Here is a 22,156-nt window from a genome sequence, read left to right on the forward strand (position 1 = left end):
GATGGTAGATAGTAGATAGTGAGAGGGGATGCTGGTACTCCGTATAGACAGACGCATGCAATGGGAGCGGAGTGCAGTGGATGATATCATAGGCGGGCGGGATGTTGTGTTGTAGACGCTTTTGGGGCGCTGCAGCCTTTTTGGGGTTAGTTCATGTTAGCCTGACCAGCCAGCCAATCCTGTCAACCGCTCCCCATCCCCTCCCCACTTTCCTCCAGTCAGTCCCAGTCAGTCCCAGTCCAATCCAGTCCAGTCCTGTTCTGTGCATATGCCCTGATCAAGGTATTACACAGTAAAGTGCTCTTTGCTTAGTGGCGAAAAAAAAAAAAAAAGAGTGAAAAAAAAAGAAGGGCGGGATTTTTTTTTTTTTTCATTGTTTGTTCACCCCGCTAAAGCTTTCCTAGTTAAAACACCTTTTTTTTTTCTTTCGAAACCATCCCCCATCTATCTATCCCACCCTTCCTCTGCTCCTAACTCTTCTCCTCCCACTCTTCCTCCACACACGAATCTTGTTGAGAAGAAGAATTCAGTTTTATTATTTACGATCGCGAAGATGTCGAAGCTTTTTATCGGGTATGTTTTCTGTCTTCTCCCTTCCTCTGGTCTATCGCCATCTATCTATCTATCTGTCCATCTATCTATCTGGGTCGATGGCTTTAGGTGGATAGACGAGATGTTGGTTTCAATGTCCGCACGATAACATGGCCTGACATGAGAGCAATGGAAAAAAAAAAAAAACGAGTCCCATCGAAATGGTATCCACGCGTGTATCATTGCTAACCCATATTTTTTTATTCATTTTTCATGATATAGTGGTCTCTCCTACGGGACGGATGATAACCGTCTTCGACAGAAGTTTGAGGAATTCGGCGTCGTTGAAGATGCTGTATGTGTTAACCCCTCCCTCTTAACCCCCCCCTTTTTCCCTTTCCCCCTCATCCTTTCTTTCTTTCGTGATTTTTTCACCCCCCACCCGACCAGACACATTCTTCTTCTTTCCGTTTTTAGCAAAAAACTCTAACGATTGATTGTGATGAATTTTATAGATTGTCGTCAAGGACCGAGATACCGGTCGATCCAGAGGATTCGGATTCGTTAGATTCTCTAACGATGACGAGGCTACTGCTGCGCAGGAAGCCATGAATGATGCCGAGTGAGTCTTTTTTTTTCCCCCCTTTCCTTCCATCAATCAAGATGGTATTGGGGTTATGCCAGTGAGAAATAAAGTAGCTAACGAATGGATGAATAAAAAATAGATTTGACGGAAGAAGAATCCGTGTCGATAAGGCCAGCGACAGGTCCGGCGGCGGTGGTGGCGGCGGCGGTGGTGGACGTCGTGGAGGTGAGTTTCATATCATATCCCCCCTTTTTTTACTCTATTACATTACATCAATGTGGTATATGTATATCTTATTTCATGATATGATACTGATGCTGATTTGATATTTAGGATACGGCGGTGGTGGCGGTGGATACGGCGGTGGTGGTGGATATGGTGGTAACGGAGGCGGTGGTGGTGGTGGATATAACTCCGGCGGTGGTGGCAACTGGAGGTAGTTTTCCCTCTGATGCCTCGTGAGACTCCACAAAGGTCGCATTTTTCTATTATTCTACTGTACTCTCCTCTATTCTACCCCTACTACGACCGCACACACACACACACACACATATACGCAAATACAGACAGACAGCTAGCTACACACACAGACTCTCTCACACTCACATTACACACATGCGAGAAGGAACGTTCTCTCGAAGAAAAGGTGGAGGTGAAGTGAAGTGAAGTGAGGTACAGTGAGGTGAAGAGACAGAACAATCGAGAGGGGGTTGAATGGAATTTTTTGTGGTTTCTACTTTTACTACTTTTCTTTCTTTTTTTCATTGTTATTACTTTGCAGGGCATCCAGAATCATGATAGATGCCATCTTCTGAGACAAAAATCCCCGAGGTCAGCCTAGAAAGCTTAGCCTATTAGCTTATGGTATAGCTTAAGCTTTTTGCACGCACGCATGCATATGATCGATGCATTGAGAGGAGGTTTTTAATCCTTTTGATGTTGGTTATGAGAATACTTATGGAGGGTGGCATTTGTCCTTTTTCTCTTTTTTTAACACTTCTTAATAAAAGCGAGATGACATTATAATTATTCTTTCGATTGTAAAAGTGTAATATTGTGTACGTGCATGATCATATGATAGTATGATTGGATGATAGTATGATTGGATGGTTTGAGGAAGTGACATATGTGGTGTTACTGGACTGCACTGATCGTGATGGTGTTTGTTCTATTCTATTGAATTCTGTGGGCGAGAGGGGTACAAGGCGAGAAAGCATCCTTGTATACTACACCAGTGTAACATGTATGTACATACTTACATATAATACTCCAATTGGATCTCAGGGTCTTATCGAATGACAATAAGATATATAGACTGAAGCTCTGTCGATACAGATAAGATATCAATCAAACCCTGCCTGAACACTTCGCATAGATATGTATGTATGTATGTATGTATGTAAGTATGTATGGATGTATGTGGGTGTTCCTTAAATAGAGTATTTTAGTATTAGTATTTGTCTCTGATGTTCTGGAATGGTTACGTCCGCACAGGCCACTATCCTGAATCAGGACTAGAGCGATGACAAGGAAGCGCACCCTTTTTTTTTGCCTTTGCCTGGCCTCGAGGTCGCATTATATTAGCAATTCTTTTGATAGATGATGCATAGTTGACTTGACAGTTAAGGGGGGGCAAAAGTGGAGGTTGTTTGAATCCATTTGATATGAATTCATTCGTTCATTCACTCATTTCGCCCTGCGTCGATGCAATCTTTCCCTTCTCTCTTCTTCTTCGTCTCGATCTCTTTAAACTCTTTCTCTCTCGGTTCTTCTGAACTAAGTAGTATCCGTCGTATTTGATTCTCTTATTCATGTTATTAATATTAATTATTTGATTCTGCCAAGTTTTGAGGTCTTAAAGGAAGAAGTTAAGTTACTTCACGAAGTTTACTATACCGGTCTAGTAAGAAAGGAGAAATCAGCCTGTATTCCTTTTCCTTTCTTCCTTTTTCCTTCCTCTTTCTTTCTTTCTTTCCTTTCCTTTCCTTTCCTTCTTTTCCCCGTCGTCGCTCGTTTTGACCATCAACATCAACATCATCGACAATAACCATCATCACCACCACGCTCGCTATTACATCCATCCTACGATTCGATTCGTCTATCTATACTCCGTTCGTTGATCCATATTTACTAGTCTGTTCAGGGGGGGAATAACTGTCAGTTGCATTTTTGGTAGGTGCATTTAACCTCGTTCCTTTTTGGGGGGCCTTGTTTGTTCTTTCTCTCTCTCTCTCTCAATACCCGACCGGCGACCTCTCTCGCTCTCGTCTCTTCTCGTCCCGTCCTGTCTTCTCTCCTGTCTTCGTCAAACCCCCTTTACTCTCTGCCAAAAAGCCTCAGTTACCGTCAATCTCTGCTCTGCTCCGCTCTACTCTTCTCAACCGGTCCATCGGAATGGAATGCCACCCACCCAAATAGAAGCCGACCAACCGACCGACCTCCCGATTCTTTACAACTTTAAAAAAAAACCCTTTCGTTTCGTCTGAGAAAAAATAGCGAATGGCAGGGAATAGAGAGAGATAGAGCGACAGAAGAAGAAGAAAAACCGATCAAAGGCGATTAAAAAAAAAGAGGCTTGAAAATTTGACGGCTTCTCTTCGAACCAGAACCAAACAAAAAGCTGACTTTAGTCGTGCTACGTGATACAGAATCTTATTTACGGAACATACGTACATGCATACATACATTATTACTTATTCTCTTCTGTCCGACATTTCAAAATTCAATTTCGATTTCGATTTCTATTCTCGAAAAAGAGTTTAGTTTTTTTTGGTTCTGCGCCGAAATCATCGACAAGCCGACATTTGATTATATTTTATTCAGTCGTTCGTTAAGACATCATTTTTCGCCGACGTGCTCATTTTTTATTGTCCATTTTATTCTTTTATTTTATTCTGGAATCTTTCTCATAAAAACATCATCCCATCCCATCCCATCATATATACCGGCTCATAGCATACAAAACACAATCGACAAGACCAGACCTCTTTCTTTTCTTCCTCTTTCACTCCGGGAAATCATGCGACCGTCATCTGCACTCTCCATATTCTTCCTCCTCGCCAGCCTGTCCGGGACCGTCGTCGCCCAGGGAAATAATAACAATGGCGAACAGAGCTCTTCTGCCGTAACCAACAAGCCTGCAGCTACAGGTAAAGAAGAAACACCAGAGCTTCCATCTCCATCAAGCGAGCCTCCCAAGGATGCAGGCTCCAAGACGGAAGACCCCAAGCCGGCTGAGACAAACACCAAGGAGGAAGAGAAATCGTCTCAGGCACCAGCGAAAACCACCCCTCCCCCGCAGCAGACGGAAGAGGCTCCCTCTTTGGAATCTGCCACAAAGACCAGTGTAACTGTTGTCGCTACCGGCAAATCGGGTGGTAATTCGGACGATCCGCCACCGCCTAAATATACCCCTCCGGACAATAGCAGATACGCCATTCCAAAGTATCCACCTCCAGCTGTCCCGAACACTAAGAATGCTCCTTACATGCAAAGATCCGATCTTCCCGAGGGTACCGTTTTCATTGCCGTCGGTTCTGCTCTCGGTCTCATCGGTCTCATCGCTTTCGCCTGGAGGATGGTTGTAGCTTGGCAGCTTCGTCGGTCTATCAGAAAGGCAAATTCTGTCACCACAGACTCCAAAGCTGGACTTCTCGGTCGTTACAACCCTCCTGCGACTGCCAAGAAGTCTTTCTACAGCGCGGGTGCCGGATCTTCGTTATCTCTTGACCACCTGGGCACTGCATCGCGTACTACAGGTCTCGGAACAACTCCAAACACTTCCTTGTTCTTCTCACCCACTGCCAACAACGGAAACACCCATCAAAGACAATCCCAGTACCTTCCTGCCGGATACTACGCCCCAGCCGCTTCCACAAATCTTCCATTCAACCAATCCCGTGATTCTCTGCCTCGTCCTCGCCCTGCAACTCGCGATTCACATGTTGTTGGAACACCACCTGCGTCTCCCTTGTTGACTCCAACCGCTCGAAGACCTTCGCCTGGTCAAGGACATGCTCAAGCTCCCAGTATCAGCTCGACTCTAGGTGTACCTGCTGGCGGTAGGACGCCAAGCACTTACCTTGAGGATATGCTCGATAACCCGTTCCCTGAGGATCCTAGCGCGGCTGATCAAAACAGGAGAAGTAGCAGACGGAAGAGTGGTCACTCTTATGGAGGTGGTGCTGCTGGCGGCAGCAGGAGATGATAACAACTTTTCTTGTTAAAACATTCTCCTTTTTTTTGTCTTTAATTTTTCTTATGGGTCTTTTCTCGGTGTTCTTTGCTTTTATATATTTTTTTTTCTCTTTTCCTTCTCTCTTTTCTTCTAGGGGGAAAAAAATAGCTTGGGATTTTTTTGCATCGAGGGAATTAAAAAAAGAGGAGGGATTCATTACTTTTTTTTTCGTTTTCTGTTCGAGCATTCACGAAACTATGAATGAAAAGAAGAGTGTTCTTCGTGATTTAGATCAACGATCGCCTGCATACCTTACACTTTTTTTTTTTCGACCGCTACTATCATCTGTACCTGGGTTTCTCTCCTTATATTGCGCATCGACGAGGAGTATTAGTGTTTAGTTCTATTGAAGCTTATAGCTAGCTAGCCGGGATGATCTTTGCTCTTTATTTTTTTTTATTTCTATATTTCTATCTTCCTTCATTTTCACCTTCGAATTCTTCTTCGTCTATTATATTTTTACCCTTCTTGTTCATTACTTATTTTTGGACTTTTATTTTATTTATTTTTTTACCCATACCTTATTCACATTTTGCCTTTTCGTTGATATGTTACTCTAAAAAAATTGGAACTTTCTTTACTAGTATACTGCGCCTGGCCATTTGATGACATGAATTGCATTTGATTCGATTTTAACTTAAGTAAAATATTATAAATTTGATCTGATCCGATCTGATGCCTTTTTCGTGTTTCTAGATCGATTGATCGTGAATTTAAATTGAAGTTGAGAGCTTTTTCGGATGATCTTTTACTCTTTTTTTTCGTTCTTGTGCATTAACAGCATGCTTTCTAGAATTCCAGCTTGACCTGTTTTTTAAGCTAATTCTGGTATGGTACGATCGATCAATTGACCCGGTTGACGGGTATCCGGTCTTATAACAAGGAGGATCAAAAATCTAAAAATGTTAAAGGAAATGGTACATGTAGGATCTTAAGACTTTCAAGGGTTGGTATATTAAGATCTTCATGCATGCATATACACAGGTATGTCGCGTACTGTGGATATACTCTATACTAACTAAGTACTTTTCTAATGTTGACTCTGCGGCAAAGGGGGATCTATGTATCGATCTAAATTGTATTAATATCTTTGCAAGCTCGATCGATCGTTTATTGTTGCCATTCAAGCAAAGGGGTGTATTTTTTTATTTTTTCTCGTTAAGCGCTTTTGATGTCTGCAGTCTATTCTTTTTTTTTCTTTCTCTCTCCCCTTCATGTATTAATGCAGCATGTTTCCACCAACCCCTCGCGAGATGGCGCCATATGTAATGTACAGTCTAGTTATGGTATGGCTTGCAAGAGGCTGGCGGTTCTGATTGCGAGAGTGTGGCGGTACGAAGACTTGGCTTGAAAATTTGCGGTGATGCAAGGTACCTTTTACTTTTTCGGTTTCTGTGAAGGGGGCGAGTGATTAAAAAGGAAATAATGAATAAAAAAATCTGTCAAAGCCAGATTGAACGATTAATTCCCTTTGAGAAAGGAGGATCTAAACTATATCGAGGAAGGGGGGGGGTTTTGTATTGTATTTTGGTGGTGGCCGTGAAATTTAAGATAGTTGAATTCAACTTCAGGCTTGTCGTATCGTATGATTTGTGCGCGATACTGGCCTTGGAATAGTTTTAGTCGTTTGATTAACGAACTGGGCAATTTTTATTTTTATTCTTATTATTTGAGACCCTTTGATTGAGAGAGAAAGACATATCGATACGGAAGAAGTAACGGTTTGTGGCGTTCTCAATCTTTGCTTCCTGCCCGTTTTCTACAGTAGTAACAATGCTATACTATGCCACAGAGGCGCCGCCGTCGTTTAGAAGGGGTTTTATGGGGATCTGACTAGACCGAATAGCCATTAATGATGGACTGGTTTTCCCCTGCAGAATCAGAATCAGAATCAGTTAACGTTGTCTGAGTGTGAAGTTTGTATGTGTACCGTTCTGCTGCTGCGGTTTCGCCCTGACACTAGCACTAACTAATGCAAGTCAAACTTCAACCAGCCAACCAACCCCCAAAAAATACCACAAACTCTCCAACCATGGGTCTCACCGCTAAATAAGGGCCAAGACCCTGCTTGTTCCCTTGTTAGAAAGCTTCGAGAAGGAAAAGCGTGCGTATGTATGTAGCTTAGTCCGTTCGAAGCTTAACTAACCTTTCCATTTGACATACTCCGGTATGGTATGGAAATGAACCCTTGCCTCCACAGAATTAGCCGAATGCAATGCGTGCGAGATACTTTAGAGCTAACTAGACCGAGACTTCGAGACTTTGGGGGGTGAAATACCAAACAGGGCCAAGATCACCCTTCTTCTTCTTCTTCTTCTTCTTCTTCTGATTCTGCTACTATCGCAGAGCTCGCCGCTTTATTTTTTTTTTTTTTTTTTGGTTTGTTTTTCTTTGGCTTTTGTCGCATCGTCGCAACTTGTCGCATTGATTGTTCTTTTGCTTTTCTGTGTGAGCTTGAAGCCCACATGTACACCCCTCTCTTAAGCGTATGCGGCAAGATGTTTCTGACAGCTTGAGGTTACCGGGTTCCTTTTTTCTTCTTTTCTTTCTCAATACATGTGGCTTGCATTGACAGGATATGGTATGATTTCTTGTTCTTGGGGATCTCACGATATATCAATTGGGTAGTTGTGGATGTTATAAGTATTGAGGTCTTCCTTCCTCTTTATTTTTTTATTATCCTCATCAGTTCATCGGATCACAATTCAGTGAAGGGGATTTACCCAGCCACTAGATACTACTTTCCCTTTTTTTCTTTGTTCTTCTTCTTCTTCTTTTATTTGCTCTCTTCAAATACTTCCTTCTTTCTATAATCGGTCAACTAGCTACGGGAGGTTTTTTTCTTCAAGGCAGGTCCTTTTCTTCACACTCTATTCATTTTTTTTCTTTACGGTATCTTTCAGTTTCTAATACTTTCGAAAAGATGAAGGTCTCTACAGCAGTTCTAGTCGCATTCGTCTATGCTTCTACATCCTCTGCATTACCAATCGCCAATGGCGGCGTCGCTTCAATCGATAAGCGCCAGACAAGCGAGATCGTGATTCCTATAACCCAAGGCACTGCATTTCACCCCCCAGACGAAATCTTATCGGGTGGTAACTCGCCCGGTATCATAAAGCCTGATGAAGTCCAAGTCGCCCCTCTCGCCGATTTCCCAGTTCCGACAACTACTTCCCCACCAATCATCGTCCCAGTAGCCTCTCCAGTCCCAGAATTCGGGGTACCAATGAATAATATGGAACCTTCAAAACCCGGCGGTATCCCACCCGGTGCTAGATCACCGCTTGCGTTTAAGCCGGGGAGGAAAGGGACACAAGGACAACAATTGAAAGAGGAAGTGTTTACGGATCCTACGGTTCAGTTGAGTGATGAGAAGAAGAAGTTTTTGGAAAAGGTTCCGGATACGATTTGGGATCAGATTACTTTACAACCTCCGGGGACTTTTGAACGGCAACTTGAGGAGTTGGTGTTTGAGAGTAAGATGCCGAATATGTTGGTGCCTTTGTTGGCTACTGCGCCTTAATTCTTCTTCTTATCTTTTTTTATTTCCCTCCCGACATGCAGGATTGATTGGTTTTTACCCGCTTGATGCGATGAGTTGACCGTTTTCAGTCCTTTGCCATTTGTGGTTGATGTTTACCCGCTTGATGCGATGAGTTCATCTCCATTCATTTTTTCTTTCTTTTTCTTATTTCTCTATCCCTCTATCTGGGATGGTGGGGAAGAGGCTATAGACATCTATACCGTCGATCGTTATGGGTGATTGACTGGTTTTTACCCGCTGGATGCGATGAGTTGATCAGTCATATTTATATGCCTTTTTCATCTTCTCTTTCTTCTCAGCTCTGGATCCTTTTTTATTTCTGCTTGGAGCCTTTGATTAGGAATTCCGGGATTTTCTTTTTATCATCTTTCTTTTTCAAGAGGGGGGTTCATATGGTTTGGGGGGGTTGGTAGAAGGAATATGGTGTTTACCCGCTAGATGCGATCTGAGTTCACTATCTTCTCTTTTATCGATTCTTTCGATCTATGGGTTCTTTTCTATGATCTTTAACGACACTCTTACGAACTTTCTCACTTGATCCCTAGGGTATAAGCCATCTAAAGGATTTTTACCCGCTCGATGCGATGAGTTGATCCATCTTTAGTTGAGCTTTTACTCTTCTTGGACAAGTTTTTAATGCCTTAATGACATTAATTATTAATATCCTTATAGCTGGTATAGCTCAGAGAAACGAAAAGTAGTGTTTACCCGCTCGATGCGATGAGTTCACTCTTTTCCTTTCTCTTTTTCGATGCTATAGCTAGTGGGGTTATGACTTTTACGACATTTTTACGACTACATACTCTACGCCCCGACCCGCAATGGAAGGTTTTTACCCGCTTGATGCGACGAGTTGACCGACCATCTTCTTTCTCTCCTTTTTTCCTCCTCATCTCTTCTTTTACGAAGTTACGACATCCTCATTTTTCACGATTGTTATTTCGAAGATGGTGGGTTATTGTATGATGGAAACAAAAAAAGGAAATGGTGTTTACCCGCTCGAGGCGATGAGTTCACTATTTCTTTTTTTGTTATACATCATACATCCCACCCCACATTCTCTTTTTCACGGCCTTTACTCGAAAGAGAGAGAGAGAGAGAGAGAGCTTTTACCCGCTTGAAGCGATGAGTTGGCTTTTCTCCCTTCTCTTTTTGGGATACACTCGTTCATATTTAACGACATTTTTCTTAACGGCCTCTTTTTATGTTAATATCCCGACCTACCGGAGGAAAATTTAAAAGGCTTTTACCCGCTCGATGCGATGAGTTGGCTTTCTTATTTTTTTACCTTTTGATATTTACAGTCGTTTTTTATATTATATTATAATAATCGACGAGGAAGAAAAGAGGGAAAAGAGGTTTTTACCCGCTTGATGCGATGAGTTGATCTTCCTTTTCTTCTCCTTCTTCTTATTTTTTCTTAAGAATGAAGATGGGTTTTGAAAGGGGTAGTGGTAGATATACGCCTAGTTTGCGATAATCTTACTACTCTTTCTTTACTATAATCTTCCTTTTTTATGAAGAATAACAAAAGGGATGTATTTCCCGGACACGCATATAACTTCCGACTGGTTTTTGGAGGCGGGGTCTTTTTAATTTATAATAGTTTTTCTTTCTTTCTTTTCTTTTGTTTTCTTTTATATAGTATATATCAAAAAGGACTTCCAGGTTTCTAAGGATCAATACGAAAACCGATTGAAGAGTACTTGCTAGACGAGATTTCTTCTTTTTAGGTTGGAAGATTTGATCTGAAGAATATTAATACTTGGGAGGTGTACTTTTTGAATATAAGACAGGGATGTAATTTCCCGGACACGCGTATAACTTCCGACTGGTTTTTGGAGGCGGGGTCTTTTAATGTATAATAGTTTTTTCTTTTCTTTTCTTTTATTTCTTTTTGATGATGTTTTGTTTTTTATTCTTGTTTGTTTGGCTCGATGATGATTTTTTTATGATAGGATAATATAGATGAATTTTACAAAATATTATATATTTTCAACCAATACCTTCTTTCGACTTTTATGCCGATAGCCTGTTAATTTCGTAATCTGAATTGCATCGATTAGTGAAGTACTTGAAGATTCTTGATATATATTCCAAGAAATTCCAACAATCCAAGATTTGCGTTGTGCATTTGTCGTCAACATCATGCCGCTTATTTATATTTATAATCATCTTTTATTTCCAGGAAAATTCAATCTTTATCGTGAAAAAAGCCGCGCGGCCCGCCGAAGATCCCCTCATATAAAGACTATCTTGGATAATAAACTAAACGACTTGGTATACTAAAATATCCAAGTTTCTTTAGATAAAATGACGTAGAATTATGGTTATAAGGTATGTAGTTTTGAACGTGTTTGCAGAAGAATTTCCCCTTCCGGCTATCGACGGTTCCAGGTTAGTCAGCCAACCCGCAAAATACATACGTCGACCAAGGTGCAAGCGAGAAACCGGTCAAGCCGCGGCATACGTAACCGGAATCAAGGTCATCTCCCCGAAGAGCAGAGAACGGGGGGGGGAAAAACCTATATTAATAGGTCCAAGGTACTTAAACCAACTATCCGTCAAAGGATACTTCATAACATACATAACCCCACGTCTACGCCACACCACACACACGCACACCGAACGCACCTCTTACAAAATAGGAAAAATAACGAATCCAAAAAGGATATAATCCATATAACAAACATAATAATAATACATAAATAATGCCTCTAAAACCATTCACCCTCGCAGTCCTCGAATGCGACCAACCACTCGACCACGCCCGTATCGAACGTGGCGGCCACACAGGGGTCTGGTCCGCCCTCTTTGCCGACGCCGCAGACGCACAGGGTATACCCCGAGACCGTATTAACGTCATTGGCTACAATGCCGAAGAAGGTCTACCCACCCTCGATGGCAGTGGGAATAGAGATACGGACGAAGACGAGATTGATGCGGTGTTGGTTTCCGGGTCTAGGTATAATGCTTGGGGGGACGATGCTTGGATTATCAACCTTGTGGGGTTTGTGAGGGAGTGTGTTGAGAAGAAGGTACCTGTTATTGGGATTTGTTTTGGACATCAGGTTGTGGGGAGGGCGCTCGGGGCGGAGGTTGGGAGGGGAGAGAATGGGTGGGAGGTTGCGCCTACGAGGTTGGTGGTTAGTGAGGCTGGGAAGGGGGTTTTTGGGAAGGACGAGATTGTGAGTTTCCTTTATTTTATTTTCCCATTTATTTCTTTTTCTATGATATATTATTCTCTTAAAGAGGAAGGAAGGAAGGAAGGCTGACCGTTTTTTATTATTTTAAAAAGACACTACACCTCATGAACCGCGATATCGTCAAGACCTGTCCGCCAAACATGGAAATCCTCGCATCGAGTTCAAACGCAAAGATTCACTCGCTATACCGACCAGGAGCGATATTTACAGTCCAGGGACATCCCGAATTCAACGGGGAGATCATTAAGGAATTGTTGAAGATGAGGATCGAGAGTGGAGTTATCCCCCAAGATACTGGGAACGATGGGATCGGGAGGGCACCGTTGCCGCATGATGGGTTGGCTGTTACTATTGCCTTTTGGAAGTTTTTGGGGATTTGATTTGATTTGAAGAAAGCTGTATTATGATATGCATGATATGGTCTATTGTATTGTACTAACCGGCGTTTTTTTTGCTTTTAAAACGGTTTGGTTGGTTAGCTAGATTTGAGGCGATGATTTGATTTGGAGGGTAGATGTGTTATAACGTTATAGATAGATAGATAGATCTGAAGGGGTCGATCGATCGATTGATAGAACTGCAGTTAATCTGGAGGCTGTTTTTTTTTTTTGAGATTCTTTGGTCTATGGTAGTACATGAAGAAAGGATATTGTTTATTAGGGATACGAATGAGATGAATAAAAAATGGGAAGAATATAATAGTGTTCTAGCTTTTTCTAAATAAATAAAGTGAAGGATATATGCTGAAGAGATTGGGAAATAGAATGAAGTTGTCTCGTAAACCAGACGCTAAGTGCGGTCTAACGATTATTATTGTCAGGTCTCACGAATAACCGTATTAATAGTCATCCAGAAACCCCGTTTGCTCTCTTCATTCGTCCGGAAGCCTAAAAATTCTAGCTCATCTTTGACTCTGATACTTATCTCTTGCATCTTTGTCGAGATTTCTTCGTTCATCACACCGAATGCTTCGGGGCTATGCATCAAAAAGACGAGGGCGTATTGAACACCTATCAAGAACGAGAAGTTTGATTCCGGAGCTAGGGATGTGGAGTTCAACCAATTCCACTTTGTGTCCAATTCTAATTGCATCGATTGGACTTGGCTAACTTTGAGGGTATGAAGTTTCTGAGCCAGTTCTATTACTCCCAGACCGGAGGGGTTTGTTACTTCGTCCATTCCGGCGATTAGATTGCCGACGTCGGCCAGGCCGTTTAGGACTCTGAGAATCTTGAGAACGGTCATACCCCGTTGAGTGGCGGATTTTGTTGAACTTGAGAGGTAGTGCTGTAGAGGTATTGCGGCAGCCAATAGTAACTTGTAAGGATCGAAGTTCCTTGGAACGATGTTGATGGGAAGTTCTGATGGGATTTCTGGTATTTCTGGAAGAATGGGGTCTTCAGATTCCGTTTCGAGGGTAGTATGATGAACGGGATCGATGTCCTGGGGTTTCAAAACCGGTGGACATGATCCTACGAAACGGATATAAGAACCCTTAGATTCCTCAATCTCCCTTTCAAATCGTTCCACCGCACTTATAGTCGACATCTCCAATATCCAATTCTTAAGCACCATAGTCTCATTAACAGTAAACGCCCCAAACATCCTCCCCTTCCATGAAATCTCCTGTATCAACCTGCTCTCCTCCGGTTTCCCAGGAACAACCCAAGAAGACGACCCCAATACCTCCAAAAACGTATACTTCCTCCCTTCCCACTTCTCAGGATCCATCCACTCCCCAAGTTTCATCCCCTTAGCCCCCCCGATATGAGCTTTACATCTTAAATGCGCAGACGTAGCAGCACCGCATTTATTCGAGAATATCTCCAAAACATCTAGTTCCGTTTGTGTCAACGGACACGGGTTGACCGATAACCCCTGAGCTAGCGTATACCCAGCCTGAACTCTTCTCCACATACTATCCTCCTCGTCTACAGACTCACAAGTCTTCATCAATTCTATGACAGCATGGAGTGCCATAGCTGTATGCCCGGAGTCCGCATTATCAATCGTAATATGTAGATTAAAATACGTAGGATCGAGTCTCAACTCTCTCAACTCATGCGCACAGACCAAAGTCTCCAACGTAACGGCTTCATAAGCCAGATTAAACCCCAAGATCTCGGGTAGTAGTTCTTGTGGGAACATCCCTAACGAAAGTTGTGCGATAGCTGCGATCCAGCTGTTTATATCTTTCCCAGGAACGTTTTGTGATTCATCGATGAACAGCTGAGAGTCTGCACCTGGTACTCCAGCTGTGTTATTATTATTATTATTATTATTATTATTATTATTGGCTGTAATAGTTGTATTTATATTTGTCGACATGTTGAGGGATTTGAGAAGTTGGGAGTAGATGTATACGTGGTTTCTGGCTAGATCTCCATCGCCTAGTTCTTCAGACAGTATTTGCCATGCAATACGGGTTATTGGTCGAATGTTCAAAGGTGTATTTGAACGGTGAAGACCGCTGAGCCATACCCCGTCTACGTATTTTGCAGGAGCAGCGAGACGGAGGAAATGTGATGCGTGGGAATGGTTAAGAATCATTTCTGGCTTCCCACCGGATGAACGACGGGAGAGGTATGATGTCCATTGGGTTAGAGTGTTTCTTTCAGCTGTGGAAAGGAAGTCTGTGAGGTTTATGCGGCTGTATTTGGGGATTGAGAGGATTGTGGGTGAAGAGGAGAGGAGGGCTTTGGAAAGGGTGATGTCGAAGAGCTGGTGGAGGTGTTTCCAGGCGTGGAGTTTGGCGGTTGGGTGGCTTTCAGGGTTTTGGAGGTGGTGGTAGAGATGGCGGTATTTACTGGGGCCGGTGTAGTCATCTTTGGGGGACTGCATTTGCATTTGGGGGATATCCATGGTTATTGGAGTAAAATGAACTCTTCCTTTTGAAGGAAAGAAGGTAAAGATGGAGATGGTGAAGACTAGAGATATAATTGTGTATAAAGATAATGTGAAGTATCGATGCGTAATAAAGTTTTCCACATCTGCGAGGTAGTTGGGTACATTGTTTATTTTAAATCCACCGTTGAAGGTTGAAGGTGTGAAGTTATACGGGATCATGTTTCCTTCGGTAGTGTATAAAGAGAAACAAATTGTAAACCACTACGGGTTTGGGACTGTATAGTATACCGAAGTTAGAATTGAATGCATACACATCATATATCATAAGTCAGTAGTGATTTTCTGACCTGCGCCACCGAGGTTTTCGTTCTTCGTAAATTTGAGAGTCTAGCACCGTCCTGGGAGGCTAATACCGACTTTCATGGATGCCTCTTAACGCCTAGGTGATCTAGCCCAGGATCGCTCACCTATTTTTTGATGATCGAGTTCACTTTTGGTAACCTCCGTGCTCAGAATTTAGAAATTGATATTACATTTCGAAGGAGCTCTCCATAGACCCATGAGGCCCATATCGGCGTTGAAGTTATTTATGGTCAATAACTGGCTCTTAGTATCATATCGATCATGAGCGCCGGACAATAGGAACTCTGTCGCCAGACTAGGAACTCACGGGAAGTATAAGGCCTACCTCTATTTTTAACGATTCAGAGCTCAAAATTTCACAAAAGCGGCATCATAACGGGGGGCACTTTGCCAAACAATTCTATGCACATATCCATGGTGTAATTAGCTCGGGGATACTGGGGACAATGGATAATTCACTGGTCGACCTTTTTTGTGATATCCGAAAATCTATATGCTATGGAATCTAATTTAGAAAATGATAAAATGTGATATCACAAAAGAGAGTACCAGGGCTTCCTCACAAAAGAGCGGTGGACGGACTGATAACATTACTATGATAGGGAGCTTGAAGCGTGCTTGTAATATAGTCAATCGAATCTCGGTGGACACAAAATCCGGATACCCTTCTTTTGTGTCTCGGAGCGAATCAAAATCTTGTGTATACGTGTATGTGCGCATTATAGTCCATTTCCGTTGAGCCAAGCGCTAGGACGGTGTCCCAATCCGTCGGTCTCTCTGTAATTGCTAGCCCTTTGCCGGATGTATGCTCTGATAGTCGGCTGGTGGTGGTAATTGGAGCGGCAGTGTCGGTGGCTGTCCGTCCCAGAGCGCTCGAGTTAGAGAGCTCACGACGTATATCAAACTCCTTAGGAGGGGTCCATGGTTTAAAATGATTAATCCGGGTGGCTTCAAGTGAATCGGGTTTCACCGACACTATCTTTTTGTAGAATTGTGCATAATCCCGCTCATGACCTAATCATTCGGCCCAGATAGCTGGTGTTCCAATACCGATCGGCCCGACAAAAAGTACAACAGTTGCAGCTAGAACGTTAACGGGTATACGTTTTTGGTCTTGATTTGTTCCGATGGATTGATACCATATGGCTCAGATATCTTCGGGTAATCCCGGCTAGCAAAAAGGACCTTTTATGTAAAAATACCATTCCGTTTTTCAATTTATATCCACATCATGACTTAGTTCGTAATTTTGGTGAAACCCCCCCCGCACATGTCTATTGCACAATGTGACCTGATAGAAACTTCATACTAGCGCAATTAATCGGAGGGGGGGGGGGGGGGGGGGTTTCAGACGACCCGCTAGATCTTGGGAGTTCTAGCCCACCCTGTCCTTGCATATGCATATGTATGCGCGCGAATGGCCATATGGTACCATGGTAATACCAACGATCCCGATCCTCCCGTTTCGAGATACCTGCATTCTGTGTCTCATGAATGGCTCGTGGTTTCATGGATTAAGTAATGTCAGGCATGAATATCTGAAACCGGCGAGATGTTTTTCTTTTTCTTTTCGGTTTTGTAGTACAGATTGTTCCTCGTGGGAGTTCGCGACACCATTATGTTGCACGAGTATAATTTCTTTTAATTAATGCCTCTTGTTCAGATCGTGAGCGCCTGCTACGATGCTCGGGGTAAGGGACAGGGGTATAGGGATCTTACGGATCCCGTGACTATTTTTTTGAGAAAACATGGACAAATAGTATTGTACAATTGTGTAAATTAGATCTTGATATCGATATTAGAATGGGTGGTTCAAAGTCCTACGTTGTTATCACGGCTTGTGTTACCCGACTTGACTATTTTGAGGTGTCGACATGTCATTGTTCTAAAATATCTCTAAAGTTAACTAGTACACAGCTGTGCCAAAAAAAAAGGAAAAAACTTAAAGTCAAAAAGAAGAGTTAACAAGAAAATCCGACAATTAATTCCTGATCAAAATGCACCAAATTAAGTCTAGTAAGTGAATTTACCTGCCAACCGCAATTGTATAGTCTAGTCCCTGAGACGGCACTTCTCCTTGAATGAGTCCTCAGGACGTAAGAAGTACGACAGGAAATACCTCTTCATGAATCCGTCAACCGGTTGGGTAACACGATGCACTGGAGACCGGAGTTTCCCCCCACTCATAAATTGTAGGGAATCCGCAACGTGAACTATAGCGCACCCAGGAATAGAATCGGTATACCCCCAGCTCCCGTCTGCGAGCTGTACGTGCAAACCTAGTTGTTCAGCGAATAGGATCGTCAGGGTACCACTATCTGTATGTTTGTTTTCCAAGACTTCTGATTTCTTTGGGATACAAGGCTCGTAGACGAGTTTGAATCCGCTATCGTTTTGCTTGGACTTTTGGTGATATTTTTCGAATGGTTCGTCCGGAGAGAGTGAGGTTGAAAGGGAGCGGAGCATCGTTAGTGTGGCGTTGTGGCATATTTCGGAAAAGTATTTGAGGGTATGTCTGCTGGGTTGAAGGCTTTGGGGAAGGCGGAGGTCACCTTTGACGAGTTCGTCATATGACATCTACGATTCGAGTTAGTACTACTTTTAAGGTTAGAAAAGTCAGAGGCTACAAGTTACTAACTTCGAAGGTTTGATCCGTTTCGCAGGATTTGTAACTGGGGTACTTTTGGATCAGTATCAACTTCTCAACCTAGGAGGCTCCAGTTTATAAAATTACCCTCTATCTTGAGATGATTTCTGGTCACTTCTTATATCTTTCGTCTTTAAAGCCTCATCTTGATCGAAATACTGCTGGGATAGGTAGTATATCTCCCCAAGTTGCTGGAAAAGCAAATTTCCCATTTCGCTCCCATGGAAGTCAAGGTAAAATACACCATCAGACTCAGCAGCAGAACGTAACTTCTCAATTTCTTTCGAGTTTCCGAACTCAAGCTTTGCGAGATTGATTTTGTCGATCTGAGCAATATCAATCACGGTCCCATTTGGGAGACGAGAACTGGAAACAACCATGTTGGATTTTGAAGGTCTGAAGGTGAAAATGCGTTGATATGCTGAAGACTTGGACGATAAAGTAAGGAGCTGTAGGATGCTAATTCCAAAACTCCGCTGCATACTCGAACCCTTTTGAAGGTATCTAGAAATCTCACCCAGGGTAAGGAGATCGAGGAACTCTCCTTCCAACCCCTCTTTTTGGGATTACTTCTCGACGGCTGGCTGTGCCGTTCGAGGCTGGTCTGTGCCTCATGTAGACATCGTATTTGGTCGAGGACCAACAAATGTGAGAGCCAACATGATCGAAAGTACCAACTAGCAAGTATTGCAGGTACTGTAACATCCCTCTGTTACACAGCAGGAATAATTTGCTCGGTTCCCAACCGCTCAAACTAATATCATCCTAACTAGAATTTGAGCATGCTGCATATATAATACTTCTTTCGAACAGGTTGTGAACCGATTATCCATTATCAGACGAAGGCGATCCAAAATTCGGTAACTTCGTGCAGCCGGATGCACAAATCTAGAACACGATCAACATGCAACTAATTTCGAATGAGAAATGTCGAGTCTAATATAGGTACTTTAGTAATTTTGAGACCAGTCCAGAATGTTTGTATGCTCAATTTCGTCTTGAATTAGAGAATTTTACATATATGACTAACATATTTTCACGCAAGCCTTTCTAGCTGAGTTCAGATAAATTCCTCGCGGAAAATACCCTGCAAACACTCCGGAGCGACTACCAGACAGGAAAATGCCCTGAAGTTACACAAAGCTTTGACTGAAATACCAGGCTTCTTTTGGTAGCTTCCGACTCCTGTACCGAGCTGTCCCGAAACCTTGTCTGCCAGTCAATCGTCGATTCACCCTTGCAATGTTTCCGGAGCGCGGGAGGTTGAAACCATTCGGCGGATGGTCCCGTTATTCCGGTCCGCTTCCATGGTTGAGTTCAATTACTTATGCGCTGGCACAAGAGTCTGGTATGCCCAAATGCGTGAGAAGTTCAAGTGAAGTTCCTCGACCCCGGACCCGCTTTTTAGACAAGGAAGGGGCTGTACCCGTAGCTAGGGTTGGAGTTGTGTACAGTACTAGTATAGACTCACAACCCTTCCGCTTGCATTGGAAAAAGTCGATCGGTTCGCGAACTTGCATTCGCGGCCTCTTTACTCTTCGACCGGAACAAAGTTCCCGTTTGCCAAGCTGATAGCTGTATCCTTATTACGTTCTGGATTTCAAATTTGTGATATCACTTCTTTTTTTCCGTTCCTGAGCTTTATTCAATAGTCATGGAGCAGGTGCAGGGCTGTCTCATCGTATCATGATATCAAGTCTGGTTTGCAGAGTATCATTTCAGGACCTTGCTAGTAGTTTGAGCTCATGTTATGGATTCTTGAGAGCTCGAGGGGTCCTATGGCTGAATAATGAACCACCAGACTAAACAGAAATATAAAATGTGATATCTCTATTTTTGAAGAGCTCGAAATGTGATATGGTTCTCTCGAAACGAAAATATTCATCTCTTTCATATCTTGCAAGTGGTACATATCACAATACCATTCTATATCTTATAACTTTCCTCGTCTATTTTCGCCTACGTGCATCAATTAAGACTTCTGATTGTCCTATTCGGAGCCAACCTCGCTTCTAGGTCTTCTATTCTAAGTAACAAACACAATAGAAGGTAACAATGGAGCCCAAGATGACCCCCACACTTACTGTCGACGAAAGATACAGATTGATTATAAGGCGCCAAACGCTGTTTGAACCTTTCACTTCGGAAGACTCTCTCAAACGCCTATTAGCCAAAAAACTACACCCCACGGTAGCATGGGGTAAGAACGCCCCCACCAGTAAAGTTGACATTCCTGGGTTTTAGAGAACTAACTTGTTTCCCTTGCAGTTACGGCCCCTACCGGCAAGCGTATGTAGATCTACTCTGTAACTTATAACCCCAGTATATGTATAATCATGCAAGCCATTCGCATTTGTCTGGCACACGGACTCACGATGGCTCCGCAAACTACGGAGACCCATTAGCCAGGTTCATCTTGTTGGGGGTTACGGGCTAACGGTGTGCCTGCATATAGCCCATGTCGGCTATTTTGTTCCCCTCACGAAGATGGTGGATTTTCTCCGGGCAGGGCTTCAGGTACAGTTGTTTGATTTTTCCTTCTGATAGTTCCCCAGGATTTCTAGCTGATGCAATTAACAAATATTAGCCAATCATTCTATATGTAGACATCTACGCACTCCTAGTGAACTATGTTCACCCCATGCCCCTCGTCAAACACCGTCTCTCTTATTATCGACACCTGACTACCGCCGTCCTGCGATCCTTGGGTGTCTCACCGGAGCAAATCAAGCACATTGACGAATCTTCGTATGCATATACCGAAGCATTCATCCAAGAGTTTCACAAACTCATTGTAATGATGCGACGGACGGATGCACACTGCACGAGCGAAGTCGCAGAGACCGAAATGTTAAGTCCATTGTTATGCTGTATCCACCAGACTCTGGGCGAAGTTTTTACGGGGATGGATATTCAGTTCGGGGGACTTGATCAGGTATGATGCAGTGCCCCTGTGCTATAGATCTAAAGTCGATTTACCGGCCTTGTTTGGATTTCTGAAGCTAGTGACTAATGATATCCTAGTATGACCTTTTCGCCCATTCTGCAACATTTCTTCCCTTGATCAACCACAAACCTCGAGAACACATAATGAACAACATGGTACCTTCTCTTAAATACACTTCTCCAGAATCTTCCCCTTCATCCTCCACCCCTTCCTCTCCTACCCCTACCTCCAAAATGTCCTCTTCTCATGCTCCGGATGCAAAAATCGAATTCCTAGACAGCCCGGAAATCGTTCACAAAAAGGTTTCCAAAGCGGACTGTAACCCCGGCGATATCACACAGGGTAATGGTGTTCTCGGTATCCTTCGTGATATCATCTGGCCAATAGCTGAAATGAAATTCGAACGGTCAAGAGGTACGGTAGGCTACAATTTGCTCGAGGGTAAAAATATAAAGACTCAAGAAGAATCGTTCGTTTCACCCGCTGCACCAGAATGGAGTATTCTGAGTCTTTGTGACTTGAGTACGGGCGAGGAACGTCATTATAGCACCTATCACGAGATTGAGATGGATTACGCGGATGGAATTATATCTCCAAACGACTTGAAGAATCTGGTCATTGGCGCTCTCAATCACTTATTAAGTCAGATTAGAAACATATACCAGGAAAGTGAAGAGTGGCAGGTGATTGATGAGTTGGCTTACCCCGGGGGCGTTTACTAAGTAGCCATGGTTTTCTTTGTGGGGTACTGGCGGCTGGTTATTCGAGATAATTTGCTATTAATGTTAGATTGGGAAAAGATCTTTATAGAAGTAAAAGAGGGAGTCAGAATGTTTAATAGGGAGGTGGTTTGCGTCTGCGAAGGGCCATGCATTTATTATTAGTAATGATTTCTTCATATATGATATCCTTTTATAATAGTTATAGACCAATTGATGTTATTTCTAGCTTCATCTCGAGATAAGTCTAATCTATAATCGGAAGCTTCAAAGATGCTATAGTAATTTCAAAGGGGAAGGGGTGCCTAGTTTATATTATAACCATGTCGACAGCAGCCGCATAATCAAAATTAAAATGCTTAGTCCCAAAACTTGAGCGAGTCTCCAAACTATGAAGAAGCTGATTGATGAAAACTATTAACTTGAAACATATAACAAAAAAAAAAACTGGAGAAGATTGCTAAACTATATATATTGGGTAATGAAGAAATTCATAAAAAAATGTAACATTAAACTCGAAAAATAGTGC

General features: G+C 42.8%; 7 protein-coding genes across 7 annotated transcripts; 5 read left to right on the plus strand and 2 right to left on the minus strand.

Annotated features, from left to right (window-relative positions):
• Positions 1-553: 553 nt before the first annotated feature.
• On the plus strand, positions 554-1,557 carry AOL_s00054g848 (uncharacterized protein; the record flags this gene model as incomplete). Its single annotated transcript, XM_011122164.1, has 5 exons — positions 554-573; positions 814-886; positions 1,047-1,153; positions 1,257-1,342; positions 1,451-1,557. The coding sequence occupies 5 exons, from the start codon at positions 554-556 to the stop codon at positions 1,555-1,557; spliced, it is 393 nt and encodes a 130-aa protein (XP_011120466.1).
• A 2,579-nt stretch (positions 1,558-4,136) lies between these two features.
• On the plus strand, positions 4,137-5,324 carry AOL_s00054g849 (uncharacterized protein; the record flags this gene model as incomplete). Its single annotated transcript, XM_011122165.1, has 1 exon — positions 4,137-5,324. One exon carries the CDS (start codon positions 4,137-4,139, stop codon positions 5,322-5,324), a length of 1,188 nt encoding a protein of 395 aa, XP_011120467.1.
• Positions 5,325-8,277: 2,953 nt separating this feature from the next.
• AOL_s00054g850 (uncharacterized protein) lies at positions 8,278-8,877 on the plus strand (the record flags this gene model as incomplete). The annotated part of the gene is made up of 1 exon (XM_011122166.1): positions 8,278-8,877. The coding sequence occupies one exon, from the start codon at positions 8,278-8,280 to the stop codon at positions 8,875-8,877; it is 600 nt and encodes a 199-aa protein (XP_011120468.1).
• Positions 8,878-11,609: 2,732 nt separating this feature from the next.
• Positions 11,610-12,484, plus strand: AOL_s00054g851 (uncharacterized protein; the record flags this gene model as incomplete). Its single annotated transcript, XM_011122167.1, has 2 exons — positions 11,610-12,086; positions 12,197-12,484. 2 exons carry the CDS (start codon positions 11,610-11,612, stop codon positions 12,482-12,484), a joined length of 765 nt encoding a protein of 254 aa, XP_011120469.1.
• Positions 12,485-12,920: 436 nt separating this feature from the next.
• On the minus strand, positions 12,921-14,966 carry AOL_s00054g852 (uncharacterized protein; the record flags this gene model as incomplete). The annotated part of the gene is made up of 1 exon (XM_011122168.1): positions 12,921-14,966. The coding sequence occupies one exon, from the start codon at positions 14,964-14,966 to the stop codon at positions 12,921-12,923; it is 2,046 nt and encodes a 681-aa protein (XP_011120470.1).
• A 2,400-nt stretch (positions 14,967-17,366) lies between these two features.
• On the minus strand, positions 17,367-18,341 carry AOL_s00054g853 (uncharacterized protein; the record flags this gene model as incomplete). The annotated part of the gene is made up of 3 exons (XM_011122169.1): positions 17,367-17,891; positions 17,953-17,986; positions 18,049-18,341. 3 exons carry the CDS (start codon positions 18,339-18,341, stop codon positions 17,367-17,369), a joined length of 852 nt encoding a protein of 283 aa, XP_011120471.1.
• Positions 18,342-20,016: 1,675 nt separating this feature from the next.
• AOL_s00054g854 (uncharacterized protein) lies at positions 20,017-21,630 on the plus strand (the record flags this gene model as incomplete). The annotated part of the gene is made up of 5 exons (XM_011122170.1): positions 20,017-20,161; positions 20,230-20,250; positions 20,417-20,478; positions 20,549-20,896; positions 20,986-21,630. 5 exons carry the CDS (start codon positions 20,017-20,019, stop codon positions 21,628-21,630), a joined length of 1,221 nt encoding a protein of 406 aa, XP_011120472.1.
• Between the last annotated feature and the right edge of the window lie 526 nt (positions 21,631-22,156).

This window comes from Orbilia oligospora (genome assembly GCF_000225545.1).
Source record: "Orbilia oligospora ATCC 24927 unplaced genomic scaffold scaffold00054, whole genome shotgun sequence".
Classification (NCBI taxonomy): domain Eukaryota; kingdom Fungi; phylum Ascomycota; class Orbiliomycetes; order Orbiliales; family Orbiliaceae; genus Orbilia; species Orbilia oligospora.